This window comes from Odontesthes bonariensis, chromosome 19 (genome assembly GCF_027942865.1).
Source record: "Odontesthes bonariensis isolate fOdoBon6 chromosome 19, fOdoBon6.hap1, whole genome shotgun sequence".
In the NCBI taxonomy this organism is placed as follows: Eukaryota; Metazoa; Chordata; class Actinopteri; order Atheriniformes; family Atherinopsidae; genus Odontesthes; species Odontesthes bonariensis.
In genome coordinates, this window is record NC_134524.1 from 7,178,939 (window position 1) to 7,206,847 (window position 27,909).

The window sequence follows — 27,909 nt, forward strand, 5'->3', positions numbered from 1 at the left end:
GCCCTGCTTTGAACACTCTCATTTTTTCAAAGTAAACGCTTCGGACCCCGCAGGACACTCAGCTAAGAGCATCGAGGGGGCGCCGAGAGGCAGGGGCTGGGACAGATGGTAGCTCGCCTCGCGGCGGACCGTCGGCTCGATCCCGAGATCCAACTACGAGCTTTTTAACTGCAGCAACTTTAAGATGCGCTATTGGAGCTGGAATTACCCCGGCTGCTGGCACCAGACTTGCCCTTCAATTAATCCCTGTTAAAGGATTTAAAGAGTCCTGTATTGTTATTTTTCGTCACTACCTCCCCGGGTCGGGAGTGGGTAATTTGCGCGCCTGCTGCCTTCCTTGGATGTGGTGGTAGGCTCGATGTTATCTAGAGTCACCAAAGCGGCCGGGGCACCCCGAGAGGCACCCGCATGGGTTTTGGGTCTGACAAATGCACGCATCCCCGAAGGTCAGTTTGCATGTATTAGCTCTAGAATTGCCACAGTTATCCAAGTAACGGTAGAGCGATCAAAGGAACCATAACTGATTTAATGAGCCAGTCGCAGTTTCACTGTACCGGCCGTGTGTGCTTAGACTTGCATGCTTGTGTTCATTTTATTGTGATCTTAAAGCAAGTTTTAATTTTTTTTTATTAAATATCGTCAAAATATCTTTATCGTGAAAATCCTAAAAAATATCGAGATATTTTTTTTGCTCATATCGCCCACCCCTATTAATAACAGTAAAATGCCACTGCCCGCTAGTATTAAGCTCAGAACAGATTGCACAACTCTGGAGCAGACATTATGAAGATATTTTTAACTGTGTTAAGAGTGAAGAGTTTAATGTAGGTAATGTACCTTTTAATGAAAATGTGATTATTAGATCTGATGAGGTGCAATATGCCATTGAGAAACTGTCAATGAACAAAGCCTGTGGGCTTGATCAGGTAACAGCTGAGCATCTAAAACATGCCTGTCGGAGGCTACCAATCCTGCTTTCAATGTGTTTTACTGGTCTTTTAATGCACGGAATACTTCCTGAAACGATGATGTCAGTTTTGCTAGTGCCAGTGATTAAAGACAAAACAGGCAATATTTCCAGCATAGATAATTGCAGGCCAATATTGCTCTGGCTAGCATTATTTCTAAGGTGGTAGAGATGATTATTTTAGATAGGCTCAGTGATTATGTTGAAACCACAGACAACCAGTTTGGCTTTAAGAGCAAACTTGGAACTGACCAGTGTATCTATGCTCTCAAAGAAATCATAAACAAGTACAGAAGACATAATTCTACTGTTTTTATGTGCTTTCTAGATGCTTCTAAGGCCTTTGACAGAATAAACCATGGGAAATTATATCGCAAACTTCAACACCATCCTACCTGATTAGGATCCTGCAATTCTGGTATATCAATCAAACCATGCAAATAAGATGGGGTGGTAGTATATCTACACCCTTCTATGTAACTAATGGGGTGAGACAGGGTGGTATTCTATCCCCGGTTTTATTCAATGTATATATGGATGATCTATCCAAAAATCTTAAGCAGTGTAAAACTGAGTGTATGGTGGGTGACAGGATAATTAATCATCTCATTTATGCTGATGACCTGGTTATTATGTCCCCATATAGTGCTGGGCTACAGCAATTGCTTAATGTGTGCTCCAGATATGGACTTTTATTTGACATCAAGTTCAATCATAAAAAAATTGTAATTGTTATTGTAAGAACTAAGGAGGACCAAAAACAAAACTTTCCCTTGTTTTCTTTATCAAACGGCTCCCTTGATGTAGTGAGTAAAGTGCGGTATCTGGGTCACATCATCACTGATGACCTGTGTGATGATGAAGATATCCAGCGTCAGTGTCGTAAATTGTATGCACAAGCTAATATGTTGGCACGCAGGTTCCATATGTGCACAGATGTAGTTAAGGTCAATCTCTTCAGAGCCTACTGCACTCCTTTTTATACAGCAAACCTATGGTGTAAATACCATGCAGGTAAGCTGAAGAAGCTGCAGGTGGCATATAATGATGCCTTTAGGATTTTTCTGAAGCTACCAAGATGGACAAGTGCTAGCACTTTATTTGTAAATTTTAACGTCCCCACTTTTCATGTTTTGCTGAGGAACTTTATGTATGCATTTATGGGTAGACTTGTTGGGTCCAGCAATGCCATTTTATCTTTACTTTGTGATACCAGGCAGAGTGATACGAGATACTTCTCTGAAATGTGGAAGCACTGGTATAGATGTTTGTATGTGTTTGTGTCCTAATTACCTGGTGTTTGTGTTGTACAGTCTGTTTTATGTGTTGTATGTGTTTTTTATGGAACATTGAGTCCGCAATAAAAGTTTTCATTCATCTTAGTTTATTTTTACATTATTTATTTGTAGATTCACATCATCTTTAAATAAATATGTTATGAATGTAAATTACTCTTAATTTTTCTTTATATTCATAATTAATTTAACAGAATCATTTATCTCCTAATTGCTCCTTATCCCATTAGCTGGTCGGTTTCTTCTTCATGAACTTCACGGTTGGGCGAGATTACGCCATCTTTCGTTTATTTGGACCTCAGCTGCGCATCAGAGCCTGTTGGTAAGGGCGTATTCATACCTACCTCGTTTGGTCCGGACCAAACGACCAAAAGGACCAGATTTTCGTTGGTTCGGACCTTTTGGGATGGTCTGAATACAAACCACCGAACTCTGGTCCGGACCAAACAAGCGGACCGAGACCGAGCTGAAAGGTCGGACTCGGTCCGGATCAAACGAACCCTGGTGCGGATCTTTTGGAGGTGTGAAAGCAGACCGGACCTAATCCCAGACTTTTTGCTTTTTTGTACCTCGGGAGCATCCGTCGTTTGTCTGCTGCTAGGTAACAGAACAGAGTGTTGTTCTTCTAATTACTAGACCGGCTGTGGTAAAGCTAACGAAAAACCGAAAATAATATTTCTAGACCGAAAATGAGTAGGGGACAAACGTGGGCCGAAGAGGAGACCCGTGCTCTTGTGGACGTTTGGGCAGATGCCCACATATCATTTATTTTACTTGTGCAGCAGCATAGTAATTACACAGTTGTGAAAATAGCAAAACGTTGAAAAAACATATAGTTTTGATTATATTAAAAGCAATAACGGCACGGAAAGCGTCCATGACTACATTCACTTTTTAACTTAGCACTTTGTGTTGCGCGTGTCGATTCTGACCAATAGCCGAACGACTTCAGGGCGCGTGGCTTTGTTGACATATTTTGGTCCGTTTACTGAAATGTACAGTCTGAAAGCGAACCGCACCAAAATGGAAAAAAAAAAAAAGGTTCGGACCAAAGCAAGTGAACTATCGGACTTTCCTGGTCTGAATACGCCCTGAGACTCACCCTGAGAATCATCCAATCAGCGTTCAGATTCAGAATCCTTCTTCTCTCTCAGCTGATTCAGCCGCTGATTCCAAGAAGCCCTAAAGTCATTGTACATGAATGTAGCAGCAGAAATGGTATGCTACTTTTACGGGTCCCAAGGATGGGGACCGCGATGGCAAATATGTTACCTGTAAAAGCAGGTGAAGAGCGGAGTAATGAAGACACAATGCTTCTCTGTTTTCCTCAAGAATGTGTCTGAGGCGCGGCAAAACTATTTTTACAACTTCAAAACTTTGTTACACATGCACAAAATGTTTTTACATAGACACAAAATATTTTTACAACTTCAAAACTTTATTACACATGTGAACATCATTGTACAAGTACAAAATCTTTCTGACCCTTATTTGGTCCCATAACGTAAAACGTTTGCGTTAACTCACGTAATACACATAAGTACGAACGTCCCTGGGTGGGCTTGAACCACCAACCTTTCAGTTAACAGCCGAACGCACTAACTAATTGCGCCACAGAGACTCTGCCTGGCCTTTCTTGGCAGTGGGCGTGGCTTCGAGCTTGACTGCCCCCTCATGGTGGTAGATGCAAGCGTTCTGTATTTTTGCATGATGAGACTTGAGTGAACTGCTGCTGATCTATGTCAAACTTGAACCGAAAAGTAGGAGGTGCTATACAGCAAGATTACCAGTTACAATACAATTGTAATATCTCTCATCAAACAGCTCAGCATGCTTTGGCACCTTAACTCTTGTTAACCAAATAACTTAAAAGATATCTTGTGGGTTCAGGGGGACAAGTTACCCAGTACAGCTATCGCTTTGCTTCCAAATCGAAAACTGGTTGTTGACCGGTGGATTTGTTGGTACACACACTCGTCCCTGAGTGGGCTCGAACCACCAACCTTTCAGTTAACAGCCGAACGCGCTGGCCGATTGCGCCACAGAGACTTGCTGTAGCTGTCTGTGGGCGTGGTACAATTGTAATATCTCTCATCAAACAGCTCAGCATGCTTTGGCACCTTAACTCTTGTCAACCAAATGACTTATAGGCGGTGGTTTAGTCCAGGGTATACGGGGGTATACGGCGTATACCTACTTATTTGTCAGTCAGCATTACGTATACCCACTTCTAAATCCCCCTGATGCGGCAAATAGTACTCGCTGCGAGCCGTTATCCCGTCGATTTATTTGTTTGAATTGCGAGAAGAAATTTAAGTTATTTGTTATGAAGCTTCAGGAACACCGCCACTAGTTGGCTTGATGAGTGAATCTGGCCTGTTACCTGCCAGCATCCCGCCTCTTATCCGTTCACTTCACTTTGTTACCTGACCAAGGAAGCATCTCGCGTTTTGGGTTCGCATTTGTGCAGTTGTTTAGCCAAACTTTCAAAGTCCATTGAAAAGAAACACCCTGAAAAAATGCAACTGGTCGTGCGGCTGCGCTATATACTGACACAGAAACCTTCTGAAAGGCAGGATAAACCTAACCTCCTTGGACAGGTTTTTATTAAAACGTGCTGCAGATGAAAGTTTCCTCCGATAACGAGGCATAAAAAAAAACTCCGGCAAAAGTGGAGATTTTTTAAAAACTCCGTTTAGCGTTTGTGTATAAACTGGTTGAAAGAGACAAAAACAGAGTTTTGGGCAATATCCGCGGTAAAAGACCGACGTCCATTGTTTATCTGGCAAGCATGGAGGTACTAGCAGCATTTCTGTTTTTAAGACCTATACTCGCTTGTGTGCTTTTGAAAATTAAAGTCATACAGTGTATTGACCAACAAAGACGCATTAGGGCTCGGAGGGCAGCAATTGCGGAGCTTCTTTTGGCAGACAGAGCCCGGCCATACCACCGCCAGCGACGGCGATTCTGGGTTAGACCCGGACGGACTGCGTATTTATGTTGATCAATGTAGACGTGTTTTTTTTAAAAACGGGGCTGTGTGCACCTAGTTATTTTTGCAAACGAAGGTTAGAAAATATGCGTTTATCAAAATACCCGGGTATGTGTAAACAGCACCTTAGATGAAACTGATCTAATCTTTGGGCATTTGTTATGAAGCTTCTTTGTCATTATAAAGGTCTAAAAGTATAACTTTAGCCAAGGTACTTAAACTGACTAACCTACACGATCTAGTTTAATTTTATAGCAGCTCGGCTTGTTATTGATTTTAAAGTAAGTTAAAGCACAAGAATGGAGACAAATGGTTTAAGATTTAACACAATATTGAGGTTTAACCAGGCTGTCTTATTTTGTGTGGGGACAGATAACAGTGAAAAGGCTTCTTTGTAAAGAAGCACAAGTCAGACCCAGTTCAGGCTGAGACAGACCCCAGCCATGAAACCAGCAGCCCAGGCAAATCAGTGTGGGCAGATACAAGGAGCCAGTCTACCACCACCAGGTCAGAGTATTCAAAGGCAGCTAAATGCATCTCCAGTTTATAGAAGTGGAGCCTCACTTTGCCCAGATTGTTAATGTAAAGAGGTTCTGCCGGTGAATATTATGATCACAATAGTGTGAGTGGGTATGTGAGTGTGTGAGAGAGGTATGCATCATTTTTGTTGTTTTTTCTGTAGACAGCAATAGTGACTGGCCAGACCTGTGCACTGCCAAACAAAAAGAAGAATTTAAATCCAAATTTTGTTGAATGATTTAAAATAAAATGTTCAAAACGAAGCATTCGTCCAAAAAAATATATATTCAATATTTGCAGTGATATTTATATTCAAAACGATAGTAAAAACGTCCAACTTGGTAGTGAAGGACGAGGTAGCAGCCCGTAGAAAGAAATATATAGTATGTACACGCAGTCTGCTACTTCTATCACAAGGTCATGGCCATGTGCAGTGTCTCTGTGGCGCAATTGGTTAGCGCGTTCGGCTGTTAACCGAAAGGTTGGTGGTTCAAGCCCACCCAGGGACGTTGAAATTTTTTGGATCCATCGACTAAATGGTGAGCTTAAAGGATAAGACCGGTTTTTTGACATTGGGCCCTTGATTTCACATTATAGCATGATGTTCTACTCACCCCTGCTTGTTGTTGGTCATTTGGAGCTGTTCCGAAGATATTCGCGAGGCGTCTGCCTGCTCTCTTGAGATATTCGGCCATGAAACGGTTTCCTATGGGCAAGCTCATACAGGCACAAACTATGCTGTTTATAATTTATTAATTACTCTACACTAGCACTGATAACGTGGAGGTGCGTCGCTTACTTAAAAAAATCCGGGTTATTGTAATTTTGATTTTTTTGTCGTAAAGTGGGTGTTACTGACGTCATCGTCGTGCTACTGCCACAGGCAGCCCACAGACCTGCTGCCTGTTTATTCATTCGGCTAAAATTCAAAATTAGTAACCCGGATTTTTTTAAGTAAGCGACGCACCTCCACGTTATCAGTGCTGGTGTAGAGTAATTAATAAATTATGAACAGCATAGTTTGTGCCTGTATGAGCTTGCCCATAGGAAACCGTTTCATGGCCGAATATCTCAAGAGAGCAGGCAGACGCCTCGCGAATATCTTCGGAACAGCTCCAAATGACAAACAACAAGCAGGGGTGAGTAGAACATCATGTTATAATGTGAAATCAAGGGCCCAATGTCAAAAAACCGGTCTTATCCTTTAATTGCACCAATGCTGATATGAGACAAGATGAAGAAATTCATTGTATTCAATAAAATTTATTTAATTTTATAATAATATATTTTATAATAATTATATATTAGGGCTGGGCCACGATTAAAATGTCTAATCTAATCAATCACATGATTTCCCTGATTAATCACAATTAATCGCATTTGTACACAAAATCCAAAAATGAACTCAAAAGTAGTGTATAGCTTTTAGCATTTAGTTTTGTTTTAAATGTGCTGCCATATGAATGAAAGTGCCATACCATTTGTTGTGCAAACACACTTTTAACATCAGCATATGGGTTAAAACATTGTGTCGCCCAACGTGGGGCTCGAACCCACGACCCTGAGATTAAGAGTCTCATGCTCTACCGACTGAGCTAGCCGGGCGGTGCGGCAAATGTCCCGCAAATGTGCCGTGACAGGGTGTTCCAGGGGGGCACATGAGCGCCACATCAAGCCCATAGACACGGCGCTGAAGTTGGCATCCGATTCGCGAATTAAATGGATGGGCATAAAGGGCCATTTCACTGGATTTTTGCATTTTGATCCCTCTAAACTGGGTCCTGTATGGAAACTACAATAGTTACTCTGCTAAAATCTGGATGGAATTATTCTAAAGAGGCTATAGATTCATTTAAACCTTGTTTGGGATTTGTGAAACCTTTTTCTGATTTGTGAAAATGCAGAACAGGGTCATTTTACTGCTTTTTTTTGTATTCTCATCACCCTAAACTGGGTCCTGTATGGAAACTACAATAGTTCAAATCTGGATGGAATTATTCTAAAGAGGGTACAGGGTCTTTAAAACGCATTGTACATTGGTGCATTACCAGGGTGGGCAAACCGTTAACATAATACATTCATGGGGCAAACTGGTTTACCTTTGGAAAATGTGGGGGGGTAAAATCATCTTGCTGAAAAAGTGAGGGTGTCGAAACACTCCCATCCCCCACGGGTGCAACGCCCATGCTGCAAGTCAAGTCACTCAAGAACGGTCCTCCGGAAGATATAGTTGTCTGAAGCCTCCGATAAGACAAATATGTCATCAGATATGCGCGGTATGATTTCAATAATGCTTCCAATGGTGAACCATGTCTCTGTGGCGCAATCGGTTAGCGCGTTCGGCTGTTAACCGAAAGGTTGGTGGTTCAAGCCCACCCAGGGACGTAGAAATGTTTTGGATCCATTGGCTAAATGGTGAGCTTAATTGCACCAATGCTGATATGAGACAAGATGAAGAAATTCATTGTATTCAATAACATTTTAATTATATATTAGGGCTGGGCAATGGTTACAATTTTTAATCTAATTAATCACATGATTTCCCTGATTAATCACGATTAATTGCATTTGTACGCAAAATCCAAAAATAATTTCAAAAGTAGTGTATAGCTTTTAGCATTTAGTTTTATTTTAAATGTGCTGCCATATGAATGAAAGTGCCATAACATTTGTTGTGCAAACACACTTTTAACATCAGCATCTTTCTGTAGTTTTTATGTAGAAGCCTCGCTCCACTGTCTGTTTCCTTGAATGACTTGCTGCTATCAGTTGTGTGTTTTGCCTTTAAGTGATATTTTAGACTGGAACTACTACGCTGAGAAGACAATTCAACTTGGCAGTGTTTACAGATGACTTTGGTTCTGTCGACTCCGCCGTCTGGAAGAACTTTAAAATAAAAATGGCCGAGTAAAAGTTCCGTACCCTTCTCCAGGTTTGGTGGATCCGCCGATTACTTTCTTTTCCGGTTCCGCAGCAGACAGCAACAGACTTTTACAAAATAAAATAAATAATAAAACCTGTGCTAATGCGCGATAAAATATTTGTCGGCGTTAAATAATTAATGAGTTAACTAGTTAACTCGCCCAGCCCGATTATCTATACAACATGCAGACATGTTGCCGCCTCTATGGCTGTGGCTCAGTGGTTAGAGTCAGTTGGGGCGGTTTGATTCCCACTCGCGCCACTCAAAAAGATTGGTGAAACTGACAGCTGAAGGGGTATCAGTCCACCTCTTTGTCACGGCTGAGGTGCCCTTGAGCAAGGCACCCTACCCCGATGCTCCCCGGGCGCTGTGAATAACTGCCCACCGCTCCAGGTCCACAACCTGGATGGGTTAAAAACGGGGGACAAATTTGATGTGTATGCATGACAATAAATTTGATCTTAAGATAGCTCCTGTTGAGATGTAACAGTGAAAAAATAATATGTGGGTCACACACTCACGATAATATAGTCACAAAGTATGATGATGCGTGTCGATTATTGGGTTTTTAATAAAGTGAGCACTGAGCAGGGCCAGTATATGTGTGCAGTACATCTCATACAGAGACAATTCAGCATGCTTTATGTGAACAAATTATAACACAAAGAGGAGAGTATAAATACATGAGGACAGTAAAATGAATGTCAATGGTATGAAACTTTCATAACTTACGCATTTAGTCTGTCTGCAGTTGTTAGCCATGCCGTTTCTTCGCTTTATTGATCACAGCTGTATTACCATTTCTGGTGATGACACTTTTAAAATCGTCATACAGCTCCATCAGCATTATTTGTTCAGCTGCCGAAAAAATAACAGCGCTTGTCTCGCTCTCATTTTCACACAGATCTCCGTTTTTCCACCATCCACTCGTCAGGGCTTCTTACGTTCCTCGTGCACTCGCACATAGCTAGGCTATGTAAGCCTCGCTTGGATTAGTCTCACCGAGATGCAGCTAAAATATCTTCGAGGAACGACTTGAGGCTTAATTGGGAGATGGCGCTAGTTCAAGCGACGCTTACCGGCTGTAGCCTGGCTTACTTTAGCTACTTTCTAGGAAAACCCCCCTGGTCTCTCCTGTAGAGGTTCCATGCGTTGATGACTGCCACTGTGACAGTGTGCCACCAAATGTACATGTACCATCTTCGGGATCTGAAGCTGAACTTGTAAAGTGCAGATAGCATATCAAGATGGTCAACTCCTCCCATGAACTTTCCAGTGATACTCCTTCCTTTTCACTTTGCCTGCTGACTGCTTTGTTGTTGTGCCCTGTGTTGTTGTTGTGCCCTGTGTTGTTGTTGTGCCCTGCTTTGTTGTTGTGCCCTGTGTTGTTGTTGTGCCCTGTGTTGTTGTTGTGCCCTGTGTTGTTGTTGTGCCCTTTGTTGTTGTTGTGCCCTTTGTTGTTGTTGTGCCCTGTGTTGTTGTTGTGCCCTGTGTTGTTGTTGAGTCCTGTGTTGTTGATCGGTCCTCAACATCTGCACTTGTCTGGTCCATACTTTCCTCTTCTATATCTTCCTCACTACTGTCTTCATCAGTGCAAATTGCAGTAGGAGTCCAATTCTCATCCTCCACATCATCACCGTCATCTTCCCCTAACTGCTCCATGTCGCTTGAATTGCCATCCACGCCATCCATGATCATTTTCAGGACATCTTCAACATTATGTCTTTTTTCCATCTAAGATATACACCAAAAAACCCCAACACATTGGGCCTCATGCAAGAACCGTTCGTACGCACAGATTTGTTCTTAAATCGTCCGTACGAGTGATTTAAGAGAATTTGCGCATTCACCAATCTTTTCGTATTTTACGTTTTCTTTCAGGTACGAAGAGAATTTACGAGTGATCCAGACCTGTCGTAGGAGTTTCGTAAAATAGTCCGCTGTTATTCAAATCAAGTTTGCTTGACTAATGGATTGTATATTTAATTACTTTGAAGAAAACATAAATAAATATATACATTATACCCAACAATGATCCTGACATTATTCTGTTTTACTTAAAATATGCACTAATCGAAGGTTAATTAATTTGAATCTGTATATAACGGGAAGCATAACCAGCGGCTGACTTGAGCGTGTGGAGACAGACGAATGGCTGAGATCGCGATTTAGATTGCCAAGGACTGTGCTGCTACAAATATGCAGCTTAATTGCTAGAGCCACATCTCCAGAGAGAAACACGCCGATCAAACCCAATTCCACCACACGTCCAGGTCCTCACCACCCTTGGATTTTTGGCCACTGGAACCTTTCAGAGGGAGACTGGAGACAGATCGGGGGTGTTCCAGTCCTCTGTGAGTCGTGCGCTCCCCTTGGTCATCAAAGCTCTCAGTTTATCACCCATGGTACATCAGATTCCCACACACCGCTGTCCAACAAGTACAAATTAAGAGGGACTTTCATGCCGTGGCTGGACTGCCAATCATAATTGGAGCACGAGACACATATACGCATCAAAACACCCGTGCCGATGTGGAGCGCACTGCTGAAGGCCAGGTGGGTGTGTCTCGATACAGCTGGGGACAAAATAGCCCAGAGAAGGCATGCCAGATTTGCGCAATATTGCCATGAACGAGGGTCTCCTACTACCTGAACAGACCAGAAGGTGTGGTGCCAGAAGACCCTCATGGACCCCCCATCAAAGTGCCATCATGATGAGGCAACAACTGATTGCACGGCTTTAGTTGCAGTCATCGAGCGCCTGCCCATGGCGAGACGTTTTTTTTAAGCTATTTTCATATCAAATTTTTTTTTTTTTTATTTCGCTGACATGGTATTAACAGCACTCGTAATTGCTTCCCATTTCTTCACTTTAGCAGGTCCCGTCCACTGCTTACACTGCTAAAAATGACAGATTTTCCTTTTTGGATCTCTGAAAGCAGAACTTTAATCTCAGAGCCCGTATTCTCAGCACTCAACACTTCCTGGCACAGCAGCGAGGAAGCACAGCCTTATATGTTATCATTTAGGGCGTGCAGTATGCAAATCTACTATCCTCGTGCACGTGAACTTAAGATACGCACAGGTGTGATTCATCATTTACGCAGGTCGTTTACACACTTTTTCCGAAGTTAAGAGCGCTTGTTGAATCTGACGTGGCGTGTTCGTACGAGACCTTCTTACGAAAAAAGTGAGAGAAATTTAGAATAAAAATACGAAAATGTTCTTGCATGAGGCCCATTTATTGTGTATTTATATTTATTGTATATAACCCTAACCTAATTCAACTAGTCATCAATCACCATGATACAGCAGATTGCATCTATAAAAATACAATATAGATTATGAATTTCTACTCTAAATAAACCTAATTATGTCATTTAAACCTTTAAATAATTTTCTTAAATAATAAATAGACTGTATGTTGCTTTATGGAATGCATAATGTATGAAATGCAATAAAAAATGACGATTGACAGATTTTCAAATAAATTACTTTATCTATTTTGATACACACATTTTCAACACGGTTTTACTATAAAATAAGTAATGAAATATGAGGTTGTTTTAGATTGCATCAATGCTGTAACTGTTCCTTTTGAAGGTTCAGTAAAAAAAAATTTAGGTTTTTCTTACCTTAACTTTTTAAAAATTTCCAAAATGTTCATGTGAAAATTGATGTGGGTGACTGACTTACAGGCTGTAAGTCACAGCTGCCATTTTGGATGTCCCAAGTGAAGAACCTCTGGTGCATGTATAACTGTACCCTGGTGGATGATCTGATCATTGCATGTATCTGATTGAATACATTAGGTTTTTCAGGTGGAAAAAAATCACAGTGAGGATGTAGAGGTCTCAAAAACCCATGTATCAAATATGATACAAATGGCGATATAGGGTTAAGACCGCACAAGAGCTAAAAGAATGTGTCGCCCAACGTGGGGCTCGAACCCACGACCCTGAGATTAAGAGTCTCATGCTCTACCGACTCCGCTAAAGCTGGGGAACAATAGTCTGTTTGGGGGGGGGAAGAAGAAGGAAAGAGGGGGAAGAAGGGGGAAGAAGGGAGAAGGAAAAAAATGAAGGAAAAGAGAGGAAATTTTGAGAAAATGAGAAAAAATGAAAGGAACTTGTAGTTATTTGTGTCTCTGCTGTCCATCACAAGTAAAAGAACACATATTCTGGTCTATTCATTTGAGAAAACTAACCAAACATGACACTTTACTGTACAATAGCATAGGAGGCTCTTGATCCAAAGGTCGCTGGTTCGATTCCACCATTGGAACATGACGCCTGTAACACAAACTACTACCAAGTGTGATCAAATGTAACTAAATGTACTTTTAAAGTGATTTCTGAATTAAGTACTGCAACAATCGTCTTCTATGAATGAGTTTGCAGAAAAAACTGAAGACACTCACTGAAATGTAACAAATTTATTACTAATTTCACACACACAAACACTCACAAACAAGTGTGTGAAATTAAACCAGAAAACCTGAAGCAATAAAAACAGGAATAAATTAAACAATTAAAAGTAGAAAAAAAAGATAAATAACCTAAATAAAATAAAAGCAATATATAAAATGTTTAAATTTAGGAAATATTAGAACAATAGTAACAACTTGAAATAGAATAAATAAATGATAAATACCAAAATAAAATAAATACAATAAATAAACAAAAATGGAAAATATTTAAACTTAGAAAATTTAGAACAAGAAACAATTTAAAATAGAATAAAAAAAGATAAATAACCAAAACAAAATAAGTAAAATAAATACAATAAATTAACAGAAGAAGAAAATAAATTTTAAAAAAAATTAGAACAGATTTTTTAGATACACCGATCAGCCTGGCCACTGACAGGTGAAGTAATTAACAGATTGCCTCATAAAAGGTGCATATATTAGGCCGCCAGTGAACCTCAAAGTTGACGTGTTTGACGCAGAAAAAATATAGGCAAGCACCAGGATGCACCCCCAGCAGAGGCAGTGGGATGCAGCAGGATAATACGCCCTGCCATGAATGATTCAAGAACAGTTTGAGGAACACAACAAGTTAAAGGTGTTGACATGGCCTCCAAATTACATCCAACCAGCCATTTTGGAGCTGGAGCCTGTCCCAGCTGACTTAAGGCGAGTGGCTGGTTACACTCTGGACAAGACAGCTCATCACAGGGTACACTGAGACAAACAACTATTCACATGAACATTTTAGTCATCTATTAAGTGCATGTCTTTAGACTGTGGGAGGAAGCCCCTGCAGACATGCAAAGAATAAACAGCCCCCACATAGAAAGGCCCCAAATTTCCTAGATCTCAATCCAATCGTGGGATGTGTTGGACAAACAAGTCCGATCCAAAGAGTAAGTATAAGTAAAATAAATACAATATATTAACAAAAGAAGAAAATAAAAGAAGTTAGAAAAATTAGAACAGGAGTAAATGAAGACATTTCTTTTCTTTTGAAACTATTTACATTATATTATATACATATTGACAAAGAATGTCACACCATTTTTTTTTCTTCCCTCTTTCTCCTCATCTCCTCCATCCATTCTTCCAGTGGCATTCTGTTATTTTTGGGACAGTATATACTCCCATAATACTGCCCATGACCATTTTCCTTTATGCGCGGCAGGTGGCACTGACGGCATTTGTTTTTTTCAACCGTTCGGGTGTAAGCTCTCCGGGTCGGCGGTGGTGAGGGCAGGGGGCCAGACGGCACAATCTGTTTGTTTCCAGCAACAAACGCAACTGGCACAAAGAATGGGCTGGCGTTTGAAAGAACAGGAGCTGGAGGTGGTGGCTGAATGAATAACTGCCTTTGAGCTGCTGACCTCCGCTTATCCACTGCCTGTCCAACTGTACTGCGGGGCAAGTGGTACTGATGGTGGGGACCAGGCCGTGGAGGTACAGCAGGAGGGCGCACTTGCGCAAGTGGCAGAGGCCTCGCAGCAATGGGGACAGAGTCAGGCAGGTTGACCCCTTGCAGCAGAATGCCACTGTCCTGCCTCTTCAGTCTCTTATTGTGCCACTGAGTCAGTGTTGTTTGATTAATATCAAACAACTGCAGAGTAGTGCTCTGCATCACTGTGGCATTCCCCAGAACCAGCTGCCTGATCTTGCTGTAGTCAGTCAAAATCAAAGTCCATCTTGTCAGGCTGGAAGTGCCCTGTTTTTTGGGGCTCTTGTGAATGTTACACAGCTTGACACATATGGACTCTACAAGGCGACTACAGTCTGGCCACTGGGCAGGAGATCCTGAGGATGCTAAAACGCAGCGTGTTGTGCTCTCCACACCAGGTGTAAATTCAGGTCTCTTTTTAGAGCACCTGAAACGTCCTGTGGTAAGGCGCACCTGATGACGTGCAGCATATGCCACCCGTTGCTGGTCGTACGGCAGAAGGTTCTGCCACAGTGCTACTATTGTACTGGCCTGCTGATTGCTCATTGTTTGACCAGTTTCTGTCCTCAGACCCACCAAATATTCTGCCAGGCTATCCACTCTGTCCATCCCTGGGATGCCACGCTCATCAACAGCCTGGAAAAGAGGTAGGAGTATACATCAAAATTAAAACACAATAACACAACTAGAAAAGTACAGCTGTCACAGTCCAACAGTCACAAAACACTTACCAACTACTGTAGGATGTTCTTCTAATCAGACATATGGATATGGATCAGTGTTTTTGTGTTACCTTGACATGTTTTGACTGCATCTGATGTCTTCCTCAGAAGAGTCACCTGATGTTGCTGTGATGTGTCTTCTCAGCTGATTTTCTGTGTAACATCAGCTGGTGTGACACATCACAGCAACATCAGGTGACTCTTCTGAGGAAGACATCAGATGCAGTCAAAACATGTCAAGGTAACACAAAAACACTGATCCATATCCATATGTCTGATTAGAAGAACATTGGTGATTATTAAATTAAGTCTTAATGAACTTCACTGAACTAAGACTTACCGCCTGTTCCACAGGTGCTGCTGGAGCCAAGGTATGTGCCCCAGAGGGACCAACAGTTGCTGTGGGGAGAGTGGCTGGTTGGATGTTAAGGGGGGGGGCAGAGGCTGTTCTGGAGGTGACAGCTGTTGGTCCAGAGGACAGGATGTGCTCAATCTGTTAAATGTAATAAGACAATTATTAATATCAGTGATATATAATACATTGACAAGCAGGACATTAAGACCACTGACACCTTTTTGATGCAAAAAGACTAACCAGTTGTTTCTCAGGGGCTGCTGGGGTGGCGGTGGCCATTTTTGACCCAGCTGTAGCTGCAGCTGCAGCAGCAGAGGTAGTCATTCTGAAGGCGGTGGAGAGAGGAAGGGCAGAGGCTGCACTGGTGATAGTGGCTGACTGGCCAGAGGACAGCTGAAAAAAAAAATAGAAATAAAAAATAAGAAAAAACATATTACATCATATTACAAGTGCAACAAATGATATGTCACATAATAAGAACACTTACCAGCTGTGACAGTTCGGCAGGCGTACTTGCTGGGAGGCTGGTGGAAGTGTGGAGAGCAGGAGCAGAGCAGGTAGCTGATGGATCAGAGAGTGTGGACTCATGCACAGGCTGTAAAATGTAATACAAAAAGGTGATTATAAAAATGCATTCAATTGGACTTCATCTTTTTGCATAATTACTTTATTAGTATGTATTTATTTACTATAATTATAATTCTATAATTATTACCAGTTGTTGCTCAGGTGCTGTCAAGGTGGAAACAGCCGGACTAGGGGAGGGCTGGAGAGAGGTGGGAGTTGGAGTCGAGCTGGTGGTGACAGGGGCTGGATCAGACAGGTCCAGCAGCTCTACGGTGGGGTCTAACCCACTTTCTTCAAACCCCTCATCTTCCAGCTCCTCCTCAGTGCCTACATCTTCCAGCAGGGCCTCAGTTTCCTCTGAGTCAGGATGTACATCCTGCAAGGCCTTTCCGGTCTGGCTGTACAGGTAGTCCATGCCAAGAAGCTCACCTGGGACAGGTGAGAGAACAATAGAGGGTGGAAAATTCACTTTCAGAAAATGCATTAAAAAGATGAATATATAGTAAATATAGCAAATAGCTTCATCAGGATGAAAAGCTTAAACTTACCAGTGTAAACAGCAGGTGGCTGAAAGGACGGGACAAGGTGCCTTCCAAAGACCTTGACACTGAGGGTGTTGACGCAGTGAACAAGGTCTCCAGAATAACTCAGCAGGGGGGCAGGCTTGACTGCTAGAGATGCAGCTTCTCGGTCCTGGTTCCACCTGTTCAGTCCTTCCAGGAGGTACAGCTGGAAATTTAAACTGTTGGCACTCGTTCCTTAAGATAGTAGAAAGGTAAACACGATGATACATTTATTTGTTGTGTTTGGTCATCTGAAAATTATTAATTGTGCCACTGTTTCCAGGGTAATGGTAATGACAAACAACAGAATTGCGATGTTAAAGAATCTTACTGATGAATAATGATTCATACTGACCTGGAATGAACCTGTTCACATGGAGGTGAAAGGATTCCAACGATGTGGACCCTCTGGCACACCTGTAGTTTGGCAGGACAATGCCTGCCTTGGTGGTGGTACCAGTCTTGGTGTAAAGCAGCACACCTGGTTCGTCCTGTATGCACTTCACGTGCCTCTGTTGGACTTGCCAGATGTGCTGCATCCTTTCGTGGTCCAAAAGAGGGACACCAAGAAAATCCCTGCCCTTTGCCCCCATCAGTTCATTGAGGAGCTGCTCAATCATCCCCAATGTCTGCCGCTCTCCTCTTGTCTGCCTCCTGCAGTGCAGTGCCAGCTCGTCTTTGCTGATGCGCTGATCGACGAGAGTGTCAGTGATGCCAGGGATGCCTTCCTGTCTCAGCTGCTCCCGCTTGGCCTGACGCAGCAAGGCAACATCTCCTCTGTCCCACTCGAAGATGCAGCTCGACAGCTTCGCCATGAAGACAGGGTACAAAGGATGAGCATCCTTTGTACACCCTGATGCCAGTCGGCGCATAAAATGGTAAATGTCCAGCTTGATTATGAGGTCTGGCCACCCACCAAATCTCTCCTTCAGTTTGGTCTGTCCTCTGCCCTCCCGACAACAGTCACAATCGACGTACAGCAGCTGAGGTGGAGCCACTCCGGCATTACTGTACCTGGAGATGAGGCCAGTTGCCATTCTGTCCAGGGCAGGACCCTCCTGAGCAGACAGGACACTGATCAGGATTTGCCCTCTCTCATTGCTTACAGAAGTAAGCCACAAGGCTGTCCCCTTAGCAGTGCCTGAGAGCTTCTTGGTGATCTGCAATAGCACAGAAAACACAGTGAATGCCTAAATAAATTGTTGAATTTGTATCTGAACATCAGGGTTATAATTATGTATTTATTTTACATGTATTTACTGAATTTCACAGCATTAGCAGTTAAAATACTTACCTTCTTTGTGGAGTCCATTTTTAGGATACTGCCAAAGGTGGACGTTATGCTGGCTTTGATGTGGTCCAGCCTGCACAAAATGTCCCGCCCATACACAGCCAGCATCCATCGGTGCGATGGAACATCCACAGGCTCAGGGGGATCCTGGAATGTTACGGGAAAAAGGCTTGGCCTGGCAGCAAAGTCAGAGCAAGCTCCAAGGTAACGGCAGAGGCGCTTAAGCCATTCCTCGCTGTGGTTCTCCCTCAGCTGTCTGACCAAGCGGGTGGGACTGTTTCCAAGGGCCCTCTCCCTCAGGAAACGGATCACCCGCACATCACAAGCGAATCTGTATAAAACAAAGGAAACGAGAGACCGAATGAGACAAACATCAAAACCTTCTAATTTCTTGATAACAAACTAAGGCAAAATTATCTACGTATACTTACTTTCGAGTCAGAATCAATCTGAACTCCAGCCTGTGAGCCAAGTCCAGCTGGTCCAAGACTGTCTTGCTGGAGGAAAGATATGTTGTCTTGCAACCAGCTGAACTGCACCAGAGAGTCTCGGTGATCATCAGGTAATACCTGTCCACATCCAGAATGTGTCGGGCTCTCTTGTGAGCTCCATAGCTTGTGAGCTGTGTGCCACAAGCAGGACAGGACAGCCTGACCTTCCACAGATGGTATGGCATCCACAAGAGAAGCCGGTGATGGAAAAAGCGCTCTGGAGTGGGGACTTGATGATAAATAAGGGACGGCTCTGGTGGATCATACCACAGTTTTAGGTCTGTGCGCAGACGCTGGTTCTTCCACAGGGCTGCTGAAATCCACTTCTGGTCTTGCGGTGGTATTGTCTTCAGCAGCTTTGTGGGCAGCCAGGCAGCATCTGAAACGTGTGGAATCTCCATATTTTCAGGAAATGGCGAGGTGAGAGGAGCAGAGGGGGTTCCAGAGGATACACAGGAGGAGGTGGCAGATGACACTTCCTATTTTATGAAAAATAAAATAAAATAAAATAAGGTAAATACATAGATATGATAACAATCTACTTAAGAGCAGTTCCTGTTTCAAGTGTAGTAGAATATCTTCTTACAACTGTAGCAGTGGAGGGCAGAATGGAAGGAGCTGGTGATACAGGAACAGGAGAGGGAGGAAGAGACAGAGGAGAGACAGTTTGCAGGAACAACTTGGAACTGCGGCCAGGCGGTGACAATGTTCTTTTGGGTGGGCTGATGATGAGGCTGGATATGTCAGAGGTCTGAGGGAATAAAGGCACAGTTCACAATATAGGATAACCTTAGATGATAACGAATGAATGAATGAATCTATCCATTATTGGTATAGCAGTCAATAAAACCAGATCATTTCAACATGAAACGGATGCATGAAAGTCCCACTATAGTTACTGCTACATGAAAACAATAACAGTGTATGTTTTTTAAAATCAAAGTCAGTCTATGTATCATTCTCTTTACATTACCTTAGATGAACGCTTCCCAGCCGAACTTAGGTTTGGCTTCAACATGGCACCATGAGAGCCACCAAACCGTGGCTTTGTAAACTGACAAAAAGAAAAAAATGACCTTCACTGGGGCTTTGTACATTTTTTATAGTTGAGTATATTAATAACATCAAGATAAATATCAGCATAAGTAAATCCTCATTACTTACTGATGCCAAAGTCAAAAGGGGCCTTCTAGGTTCACCAGCAGGTGAGGGTCCTGACTGTACGGTCCCAGCAGATGACAGCCCTGGCTGCTGTGCCACCGTACATGAAGGTCCAGCAGATGAAGGCCCTGGCTGCTGTGCCACCGTACATGAAGGTCCAGCAGATGAAGGCCCTGGCTGCTGTGCCACCGTGCATGAAGGTCCAGCAGATGAAGGCCCTGGCTGCTGTGCCACTGTACATGAGGGTCCTGAGTCAGGGAGCGAACTGGAAGGCTACAGGTTCACAGAGAAGATGAAAAAATTGTAATACTACAGAATTCAACACCAGCACGTCATAATTATATGAGAAACTTCTGATACCTTCTTTGCATGGAAACCACAGTTACAGCTCTGTGCACCTCCAAACAGTGACATTTGTCCCCTCGTCTGCATTGGGCATTTCTCAATCTGTATTAATGTTTGACAGCGAATAAGAAGGTGTTCCGTTTAAATATGTCATAGCTTTACATTTAATATGATACACATATCACTCTGTCCAGGTTTACCTTCAGATACAGATCATGCCACTTTTTCTGCCGAGGTGCTGGTCTGTTTCCTGCCTCAGAGGGCCAAACGCCTGAGGCAGCAAATCTACGAAGGCGGCGTATCCACTCCTCCTCTCCCATGGCCCTGTGCTTTTTTTGTTTGCAAGCCATCTGCCATTAACAGGGAAAGAATATTTATACCAAAACGGCTAATATTTATTCATAAATATGAACAATGTGCAATATTTTTAACTTACTAATATACATATATTTATGCACACACACAAGTTCTTACAGTCACACAAGCACACAGCTAATTATTAACAAAGAGCAGTAGTCTACATATTATATATTTATTACAACAGAAGTGAATACTACACAGATTTCATTCATCATACCGTAGCTTATTATCAACTAGTACTAATAGAAGCAGTGCATATTGAAGACTTTGGTGAAGTGAATACTACCAGTAGACAGATTTAATTCGTACTGTAGCTTATTATCAACTGGTAGCAGTGCATAGTCAAGACTTTTGTGACAATAGAAATGAATACTATACAGGTTTAACATACTGCTATACGTTACGAATACGTTCGTTATACGTTATACCGATGCCGGTAACCGGGGAGGGGGCCAGCATTACCGTTAGTCGTTGCTCTTGGAGGAAACTCGCACATAGAAAAAGTCCAAAAGTGGTCAAAATAAGTTTCACAACGGTGACTGCAACAGTATGTGACGATGATGGAGACGATACTGAAAAGCCAAAACAAAATGGCTCTAAAAGTCACGTTTGGACACGTCGACGGCGATGCGACGTCAACGTCGTTTCTTTTTAACCGTAATTTCTCTTTTTAATATATCATTAATATTTGCCTAGCTAACTTAATACAATATTATAACGAGTGTCTGAGTATTATAACGAGTGTGTTTCCTTTTGGCGGCGAATGAAAAATCAATTTAATGTTAACGTCTGGGGAGGCAACGGCAGTCGTTTCTGTTATCGTATTTTTTTATTTATTTTTTTCTCTCTATAATACATATTTCACACCGACCAAGTTAGATAGTTGACAGAATACAATGATATTAGCGATATATTTACCTTTTTCCACAGCTTTCGGTAAAGACATTTGAAGTTCGGCGGGATGAATTTTTGGAGAAGCGGCATCGTGATTGGCTGTCAGAAAGATGGAACTTCTGGGCTGCGATTGGTCCGTCCCAGCAATGTTGGAGAAGGACTACTGTGATTGGCTGACGGCAAAGATGGAGAAAGATGGAAATGGGCCAACGTGATTGGAGGAGATTATACAGACGCTCGGTCCCCCGCTACCGCTAGCCGGGCGGTGCGGCACACTACCCATCTAACTTTTACGAATTTGCACTCCTCTGTGTTATGGAACAAGACTGATTTCTGATTTAGTTCTATTTTTGGAATCCGCTGCTGTGTCTCTTTATGTGAACAGCAACGGAGGAAAAATGTACATTGGATTTCAGGTACTGCAATTCAAGTCACTCAAGAACGCTCCTCTGGAAGATATAGCTGTCTGAAACCTCCGATAAGACAAATATGTCATAATAACGCGCCGTATGACATCAATAATGCTTCCAATGGTGTACCACGTCTCTGTGGCGCAATTGGTTAGCGCGTTCGGCTGTTAACCGAAAGGTTGGTGGTTCGAGCCCACCCAGGGACGACTTATTTTTTCCGCAATTATCATGGTCAGATATATTTTATTTATATATATTTTATATACTTATATATATAATAAAATAAAAGTCGTCTCCGCGGCCTAATGAGAAGATGCAAGTGGGAAGGAAATGGATAAGATTCTGCTTACAGTCCATGTTTACTGTACATGTACAGATAGCCTAATAACGGTAAAATACCCGTTATGACTACTTTCTTGCTAGATGATGTCCTTATATCGGTGAAGACAGTCGAAAATAGAGCAACATATACCTTACGGAACCATATTAAGCTAATGCCTAACAATTAAAAAAAAAAAGTGTAGCTCGCCCAACGTGGGGCTCGAACCCACGACCCTGAGATTAAGAGTCTCATGCTCTACCGACTGAGCTAGCCGGGCGATATGTGCATGACCGAAAAGTGGCTTTAAGAAACGACCAGGATTACGGTGAATGTCGGATATTTTGAGACGGATTGATGTTGTAGATTATTCATGTGACATGGGAACAGTTTTCCATGTTGTGCAAACAAAAAAATCCCACTTTCCACTGCAAATTCGTAGCATTGCGGGTTTGGATTAATTTGCCCTTTACCATGGGAAGCTACGAAATATCTAGCATATGCTGCACGATATTGTTCAACATATATATTTCTTTTAATAATAAAAACAATTATCTTGTGATAACAAGGAGAGAGAGCCACCAAATCCAACCATTCATTACACTTAGAAACGATGAAGTACAATAAAAAACTGTACTTTTGGACGAAAATAATTAGTTATAAATCTTATTAAGCTGATCCAAAATGCTGGAGCCAAAGTTATGATGAGAACTAGCAGGAGAAATCATATTTCAGGAAGCAGACCCTCTCTCTACCTTTAATATTAGGCTTAAAACTTTCCTTTTTTATAAGTCTTATAGTTAGTTATGGCTCAGGTGACCCTGAAACATCCCATAGTTATGCTGCCATAGGCCTACACTGCTGGGGGAGCTCCCATGATGCACCTTTCTTTACTCTCCATGTTCATATGAGATTATTGCTGTAATTCACTTGTGTTTCTCTTACTCTGCAGGTATCCCTGGCCTGGTGTTAGGGTGCGTGTTGCCCCCTCCTTTCTGTCGTCTCAAACCCCAGCCGGTCACCCTTTCTGGTTCTGGTTCTGATGGAGGTTTCTTCCTGTTAAAGGTGAGTTTGTTTTCCTTCCTCTGTCACCTCATGAATGCTCAGATGTGGGGTTGAAACACAGAGAAGTCCTGTTCTACTAGGCAGCATTTTATGTATTGGATTTCTCTGGATTTTAAGGAATTTGCCTCCCTTGGATCACGATGATTAGATTATAATTTGCTTGAAATGGACTGTGTGTTTGAAGGGCTTTGAGATGGCATTTGTTGTAAGATATGAACAGAAAAGGAACTATTACATGATGTAACTGTGTTATTCACCCCTTTTAACTTGTTTCAATTTTAAGGCCATGGCCTGTTTTATTTCTTGCTTGAAAATAAAGCACAAACCACAGTGTTTTAACCTTATTAGGGCGCTTTTGTGCACACAAAGCACCGCCAGATGGCGCTATCTCCTTATAATAAGTTTAAATATTATGTTGAATGTGGAGGGAACCGCGAGCTGCAGCCTTACACCGAACTTTAGCCTTTACCCCTAAGCAGCGTGGGCAGAAGAGAAAGATTTAGGTCCCGAGCAGCCGGTCATTTTACTTAAAAATGATTGCGTGAGGCAAAACGCGAGGGGGCGCGGCTACACCACGTGACCGAATGCGGAAGTGATCCCAAAGAGCGGAGGGAGAAGGGGAGCGGAGACTTTGAGCGGGCGCTGCAGAGGCTGTCCTGCTTTTACTGAACAAAGCTGCCGCAGACACACGTCTTTACCTTTGTTTTCTGTTCACACACGCAGATATAAAGCCAGGACGGAGTAAACTAAGGTAAGTTAAACTAGGAGGGAAAAGAAAGCGAAGGGAGACGTAGGTTTTGGGCAAATGGTATAAACGCCGCAACTTTTTTTTTAAATTTTTTAACGCCACAATTTTGCAGATAATAATGGATTTATTCCTCTGCGCAGTTAGAGTGTTTTTCTTTTTCTGTAAAACCCTGTGTGTCTGGCTGCTGATCCTCACCCTGCTGCAGACTGCCCACTATATTATTTCAACATGCGCGCTAAGTTTAGATTTCAGGCAGCACACTGTGTTGTATCGTGTTGTTTTGAGCCACACTCAGTTCATTTCAGCTCATTTTCTAAGCAAATGTGTAACAAAAAGTGGAAATACGGTGCAGTGTTTGGTGGTTTGAATGATCGACGCTGGCTGTTACGCGTTAATATTGTTAAACCTCGTTTGGAAACAGCTCGTAAAGCCCAAGAAGACCCAAAGAAGATGGAGACATTTAAAGTGATACTCCGGAGTAGATTCAACCTGGGGTCATTTGAACCGTGATATCCAGCCAAGTAGCCCACCCGCAGTTTTTTCAATATTGGCTGAACATCAGCTGAGTTACTGAGTTATCCCGAATAGCTTCGTACAAGGGTTAATGGATCCTGGTCCGTATCTCCAAAATTACCACACTAAAATCACATGCCATGACACCAAACTTCTACAGTAGTACAAATATGGTCTGTACTCACAAAACGATGCATTTGGAAGTTTGAAAATAGTCCAGGAGTTTATTATTATCAACACAAGCCTGATAGCTTCTCTGCTGCTAAAGCTGCGTCGACGTCACTTCCTTGATCTGGGAGCTTCAAAGTAAGATGAGGGTTGATCTACTACTGTAGACAACAAAGCAAGGCTGCTCAATTTCTCCATTGATCAAATAATTTCACAACTCTACAACATAAAAAATTCATTAAAAAAACATGTAGAATATAGCATTTACTTTGTTGTCTACAGTAGTAGATCTGAAGTAACGTCGACGCAGCTTTAGCAGCAGAAAAGCTATCAGGCTTGTGTTGATAATAATAAACTCTTGGACTATTTTCAAACTTCCAAATGCATCGTTTGGTGAGTACAGACCATATTTGTACTACTGTAGAAGTTTGGTGTCATGGCATGTGATTTTAGTGTGGTAATTTTGGAGATACGGACCAGGATCCATTAACCCTTGTACGAAGCTATTCGGGATAACTCAGTAACTCGGCTGATGTTCGGCCAAGATCGAAAAAACTGCGGGTGGGCTACTTGGCTGGCTATCACGGTTCAAATGACCCTAAGGTGAATCTACTCCGGAGTATCGCTTTAATGTTTTCAGCATTTTAAATGGCAGATTATTCATTTATTAACTGAGCAGAGCTGGTTCAACAAACATTTCCCAGCGGGACCCTTTGTAATATTCTGTGCAGAAAGATTATTTTACCTGAATAATTTAGTGTTCTCCATCACCCCTGCGGCGGTTCTGTTTAACAAGGCACGCTGCAAACTGTTTTCTCTCACATCAACAAATTCAAAGCAGGAAATGAGTACCTGTTGCTGCTCTCTGTGTGGTCATTTATCAGCGTTGGCGCAGAGCTGAGGGGGTGGGCTGACATTTGCAAGGCATGGCTGGGCTTCTGCATTTAAATGTGTTGGTCGTGCATGTGCATCAGTCTCGTATTTCTGTGTGAATGCACAGATTTCTCTCACCAGTTATGTAAACGTGGAGCTGTGGTTTGATGAAGATTACAACCTCAGTTTTATAAGTTTAAACGTTACAGGTGTTTTAGTCATACCAAAGTATCGTGGGGCGTAACAATAAGGTCAGGAAGTGCAACAAACCACTGTTTTGGTCAGATGATTGGACACGTTGTAACTGAACCAACCGCTTGGTCAGATAATCTCAAACTTAACACACCAGGATGTCTGCAGTAATTCCCTCTTAGGCAGAAAATGGTGCATTGTTTACGAGTGCAGCGGCTCAAACTGGAACAAAGAAATTGATTGTAAACCTTCCCATTCACCCTTATCCTCCTCGACACAAGTTTTACGAGCTGCCTGTGCGTTTGACATCTTAATTAATCTAATTTACAGTTAATTACATTGACAGGTGTTAACCCTGGCTAAGCTGCCCACAGGAGACACTCCGAGGCGTTCATTTAAACAGCTGTAAACTTTTTACTTTTCTTTTTGTCCCGTCTTTCGTACTTTTCGTGTCTCTCCGCTGCTTTCAGAGCTGGAGACGTGCACATTCGAATCCCATCAGTGGTATTCTAATAATAGTGACACATTTAGGTGCCTAAAACGGCACTGATATTTAGTACTGTTTAAAGTGGATCACCGTCTGAATCCGCAGTACTCTCAGTGGGTGTGACACTGTTAGTTTCCTGCTCCACGGCGTTATTCTTCCCTCATGTCCTCGCTCGCTGTGGCTTTTATCTCCAACTACTGAGGCTGAACTGAAAGACGGACGCGCACGGGAGTCACTCAGTGGGGTCACATGGCACTGAAAGGATCGGATTATTGGCTAAATTACAATAAGAATGAGTTGAGCAAGGGTAATTATCCTTGGATATATGGCAGTGAATCAATCGGATCAGAGGCACAAAGCGTGTCATACCCCGATACGATAGGTGGCGCTGTACCTATTCCAACTGTTGCTAATAGAGCCACTTCCTGTTGACCTCTTCACCACCAACAACAATAACAAACTCAGGCATTGGAGAAAGATGGAGAACGCAGAGCAAGATGAAGCTACGTCCCTCTACATTTGGTCTGTGATGAGCTGCTTGTTGCACAAACTCGATGCCCAACGGAGCATTCTCCATCGCGTTGTTTGTTTCTTTCTGACGGCGACAACAACAGGAATATCGTCTCCTTTGACTTCCGGGTCACGACCCCGGGAAAACATCTGGAGCATGCGCAGAACGCAAAGTCTAATTCACCACGAGCTTCAGCGTCTACAAGCAGGTTTAGTTTGACTTTCAACCGAGTTATCTCGGGGTCTTAATCCGATCGCGAGTAACTCGATCCGATTCAATTTCTTGTCCAATTAAGGTGTCTAAATGCACTTAATAACTCATTCTTATTGTAATTTAGCCAATAATCCGATCCTTTCAGTGCCTTGTGACCCCACTGAGTGATTTCACAGACATCAGTTGTTCCAGGTTGAAAATATGTAAAAGCAACCACTGATTTCTTAGAAATTTCTTAGAATATTCATGCAGCGTGTCGGAGGCCGATTAGATTTTAAGAGGAAAACGATGCTCAAAAGACACCATGGCACATATACACATGCTTATTGAGAGAAATCATACAGGGTTTTTTTTAGATTAGATTATACTTTATTCATCCCACAACGGGGAAATTCACTTGCCACAGCAGCAACACGGCAAGAAACGCAACAACAGACATGAACAAGAAATGGGAAAAAAAAGATAAATTTTTAAAAAAAAAGAGAAAACGCCAGTACTAAAAAGTAAAGAGACCTAGTATAAATATAATTGCACATTATGAAGTTGAAATGGACAAAATATAAATAAAAACAGATAAAGAAAAATCTCTATGTGAGTGGTGTCATGGAAAGGCAACAACATGAAGTGTGTGTTGAAAAGTGGGATGAAGGACCTGCGGAACTTCTCCTTCCTGCACCGTGGGTGTAAATAAACAAAGTTTAAATAAAGTTTTATTAAACTTTTTGTTTTGTGCGGTTTGTTGCATCATCATATATTACATTCAATATTTTTAGGATATTTCAGAGCCTTTTAACATCAAGCACAGCACATGCGGCTCATGAAAAGTAAAAAGATAAAGATATGTGTCAAGAAAACAAACAAAAGAACAACACGTGTATTCATATTAACTTTGGGCTTTAAAAGTTTGGGTTTTTATTAAACTAAATATTAGTTTTATGTGTGGGATGCCCTGTTCATAACCTGCCATGTCAGACATCCCTTCAGTCCAGGGCTCGGCTGCGTGACACCAGCTTCAGTGGAGGTTTTGGACGTAGTTCTTAAACACTCGTCCTGGTT

At 42.3% G+C, this 27,909-nt stretch overlaps 3 protein-coding genes and 6 non-coding genes across 9 annotated transcripts in view; 4 read left to right on the plus strand and 5 right to left on the minus strand.

The window, feature by feature from the left end:
- The window catches only part of LOC142369519 (Fc receptor-like protein 5), a 366,062-nt gene that overhangs the window by 114,588 nt on the left and 223,565 nt on the right, over positions 1 to 27,909 (minus strand). The gene's annotated exons all lie outside the window — the stretch shown is intronic.
- Positions 4,238 to 4,311, minus strand: trnan-guu (transfer RNA asparagine (anticodon GUU)). The gene has a single exon. It is a non-coding gene; the product is annotated as a tRNA-Asn (tRNA).
- trnan-guu (transfer RNA asparagine (anticodon GUU)) lies at positions 6,209 to 6,282 on the plus strand. The gene has a single exon. It is a non-coding gene; the product is annotated as a tRNA-Asn (tRNA).
- On the minus strand, positions 7,306 to 7,378 carry trnak-cuu (transfer RNA lysine (anticodon CUU)). Its single transcript has one exon. It is a non-coding gene; the product is annotated as a tRNA-Lys (tRNA).
- Positions 8,085 to 8,158, plus strand: trnan-guu (transfer RNA asparagine (anticodon GUU)). The gene has a single exon. It is a non-coding gene; the product is annotated as a tRNA-Asn (tRNA).
- On the minus strand, positions 13,522 to 19,247 carry LOC142369014 (uncharacterized). The gene is made up of 10 exons (XM_075451237.1): positions 19,181 to 19,247; positions 18,535 to 19,073; positions 18,107 to 18,434; positions 17,168 to 17,972; positions 16,798 to 17,007; positions 16,398 to 16,678; positions 16,170 to 16,277; positions 15,923 to 16,075; positions 15,668 to 15,820; positions 13,522 to 15,241 (listed from the first exon to the last, which is right to left on the minus strand). The coding sequence occupies exons 2-10, from the start codon at positions 18,993 to 18,995 to the stop codon at positions 14,207 to 14,209; spliced, it is 3,534 nt and encodes a 1,177-aa protein (XP_075307352.1). The 5' UTR covers positions 18,996 to 19,073; positions 19,181 to 19,247; the 3' UTR covers positions 13,522 to 14,206.
- trnan-guu (transfer RNA asparagine (anticodon GUU)) lies at positions 21,897 to 21,970 on the plus strand. The gene has a single exon. It is a non-coding gene; the product is annotated as a tRNA-Asn (tRNA).
- trnak-cuu (transfer RNA lysine (anticodon CUU)) lies at positions 22,291 to 22,363 on the minus strand. The gene has a single exon. It is a non-coding gene; the product is annotated as a tRNA-Lys (tRNA).
- adisspb (adipose secreted signaling protein b) overlaps positions 23,728 to 27,909 on the plus strand; it is a 41,926-nt gene continuing 37,744 nt past the window's right edge. The window contains exon 1 of the mRNA XM_075451246.1: positions 23,728 to 23,899. The gene's annotated coding sequence lies outside the window, so the exon portion shown is untranslated. The remainder of the gene's footprint in view (positions 23,900 to 27,909) is intronic.

Bases quoted from the DNA above. Each gene is read 5' to 3' on its own strand.
- LOC142369014 (XM_075451237.1), bottom strand. From the start codon at position 18,995: ATGGAGATTCCACACGTTTCAGATGCTGCCTGGCTGCCCACAAAGCTG. The intron at 18,435-18,534 runs GTAAGTATACGT...TGTTTTATACAG, and splicing joins AGATTGATTCTGACTCGAAA to ATTCGCTTGTGATGTGCGGG. The intron at 16,076-16,169 runs GTAAGTGTTCTT...TTTTTTTTTCAG, and splicing joins CTGCCGAACTGTCACAGCTG to CTGTCCTCTGGCCAGTCAGC.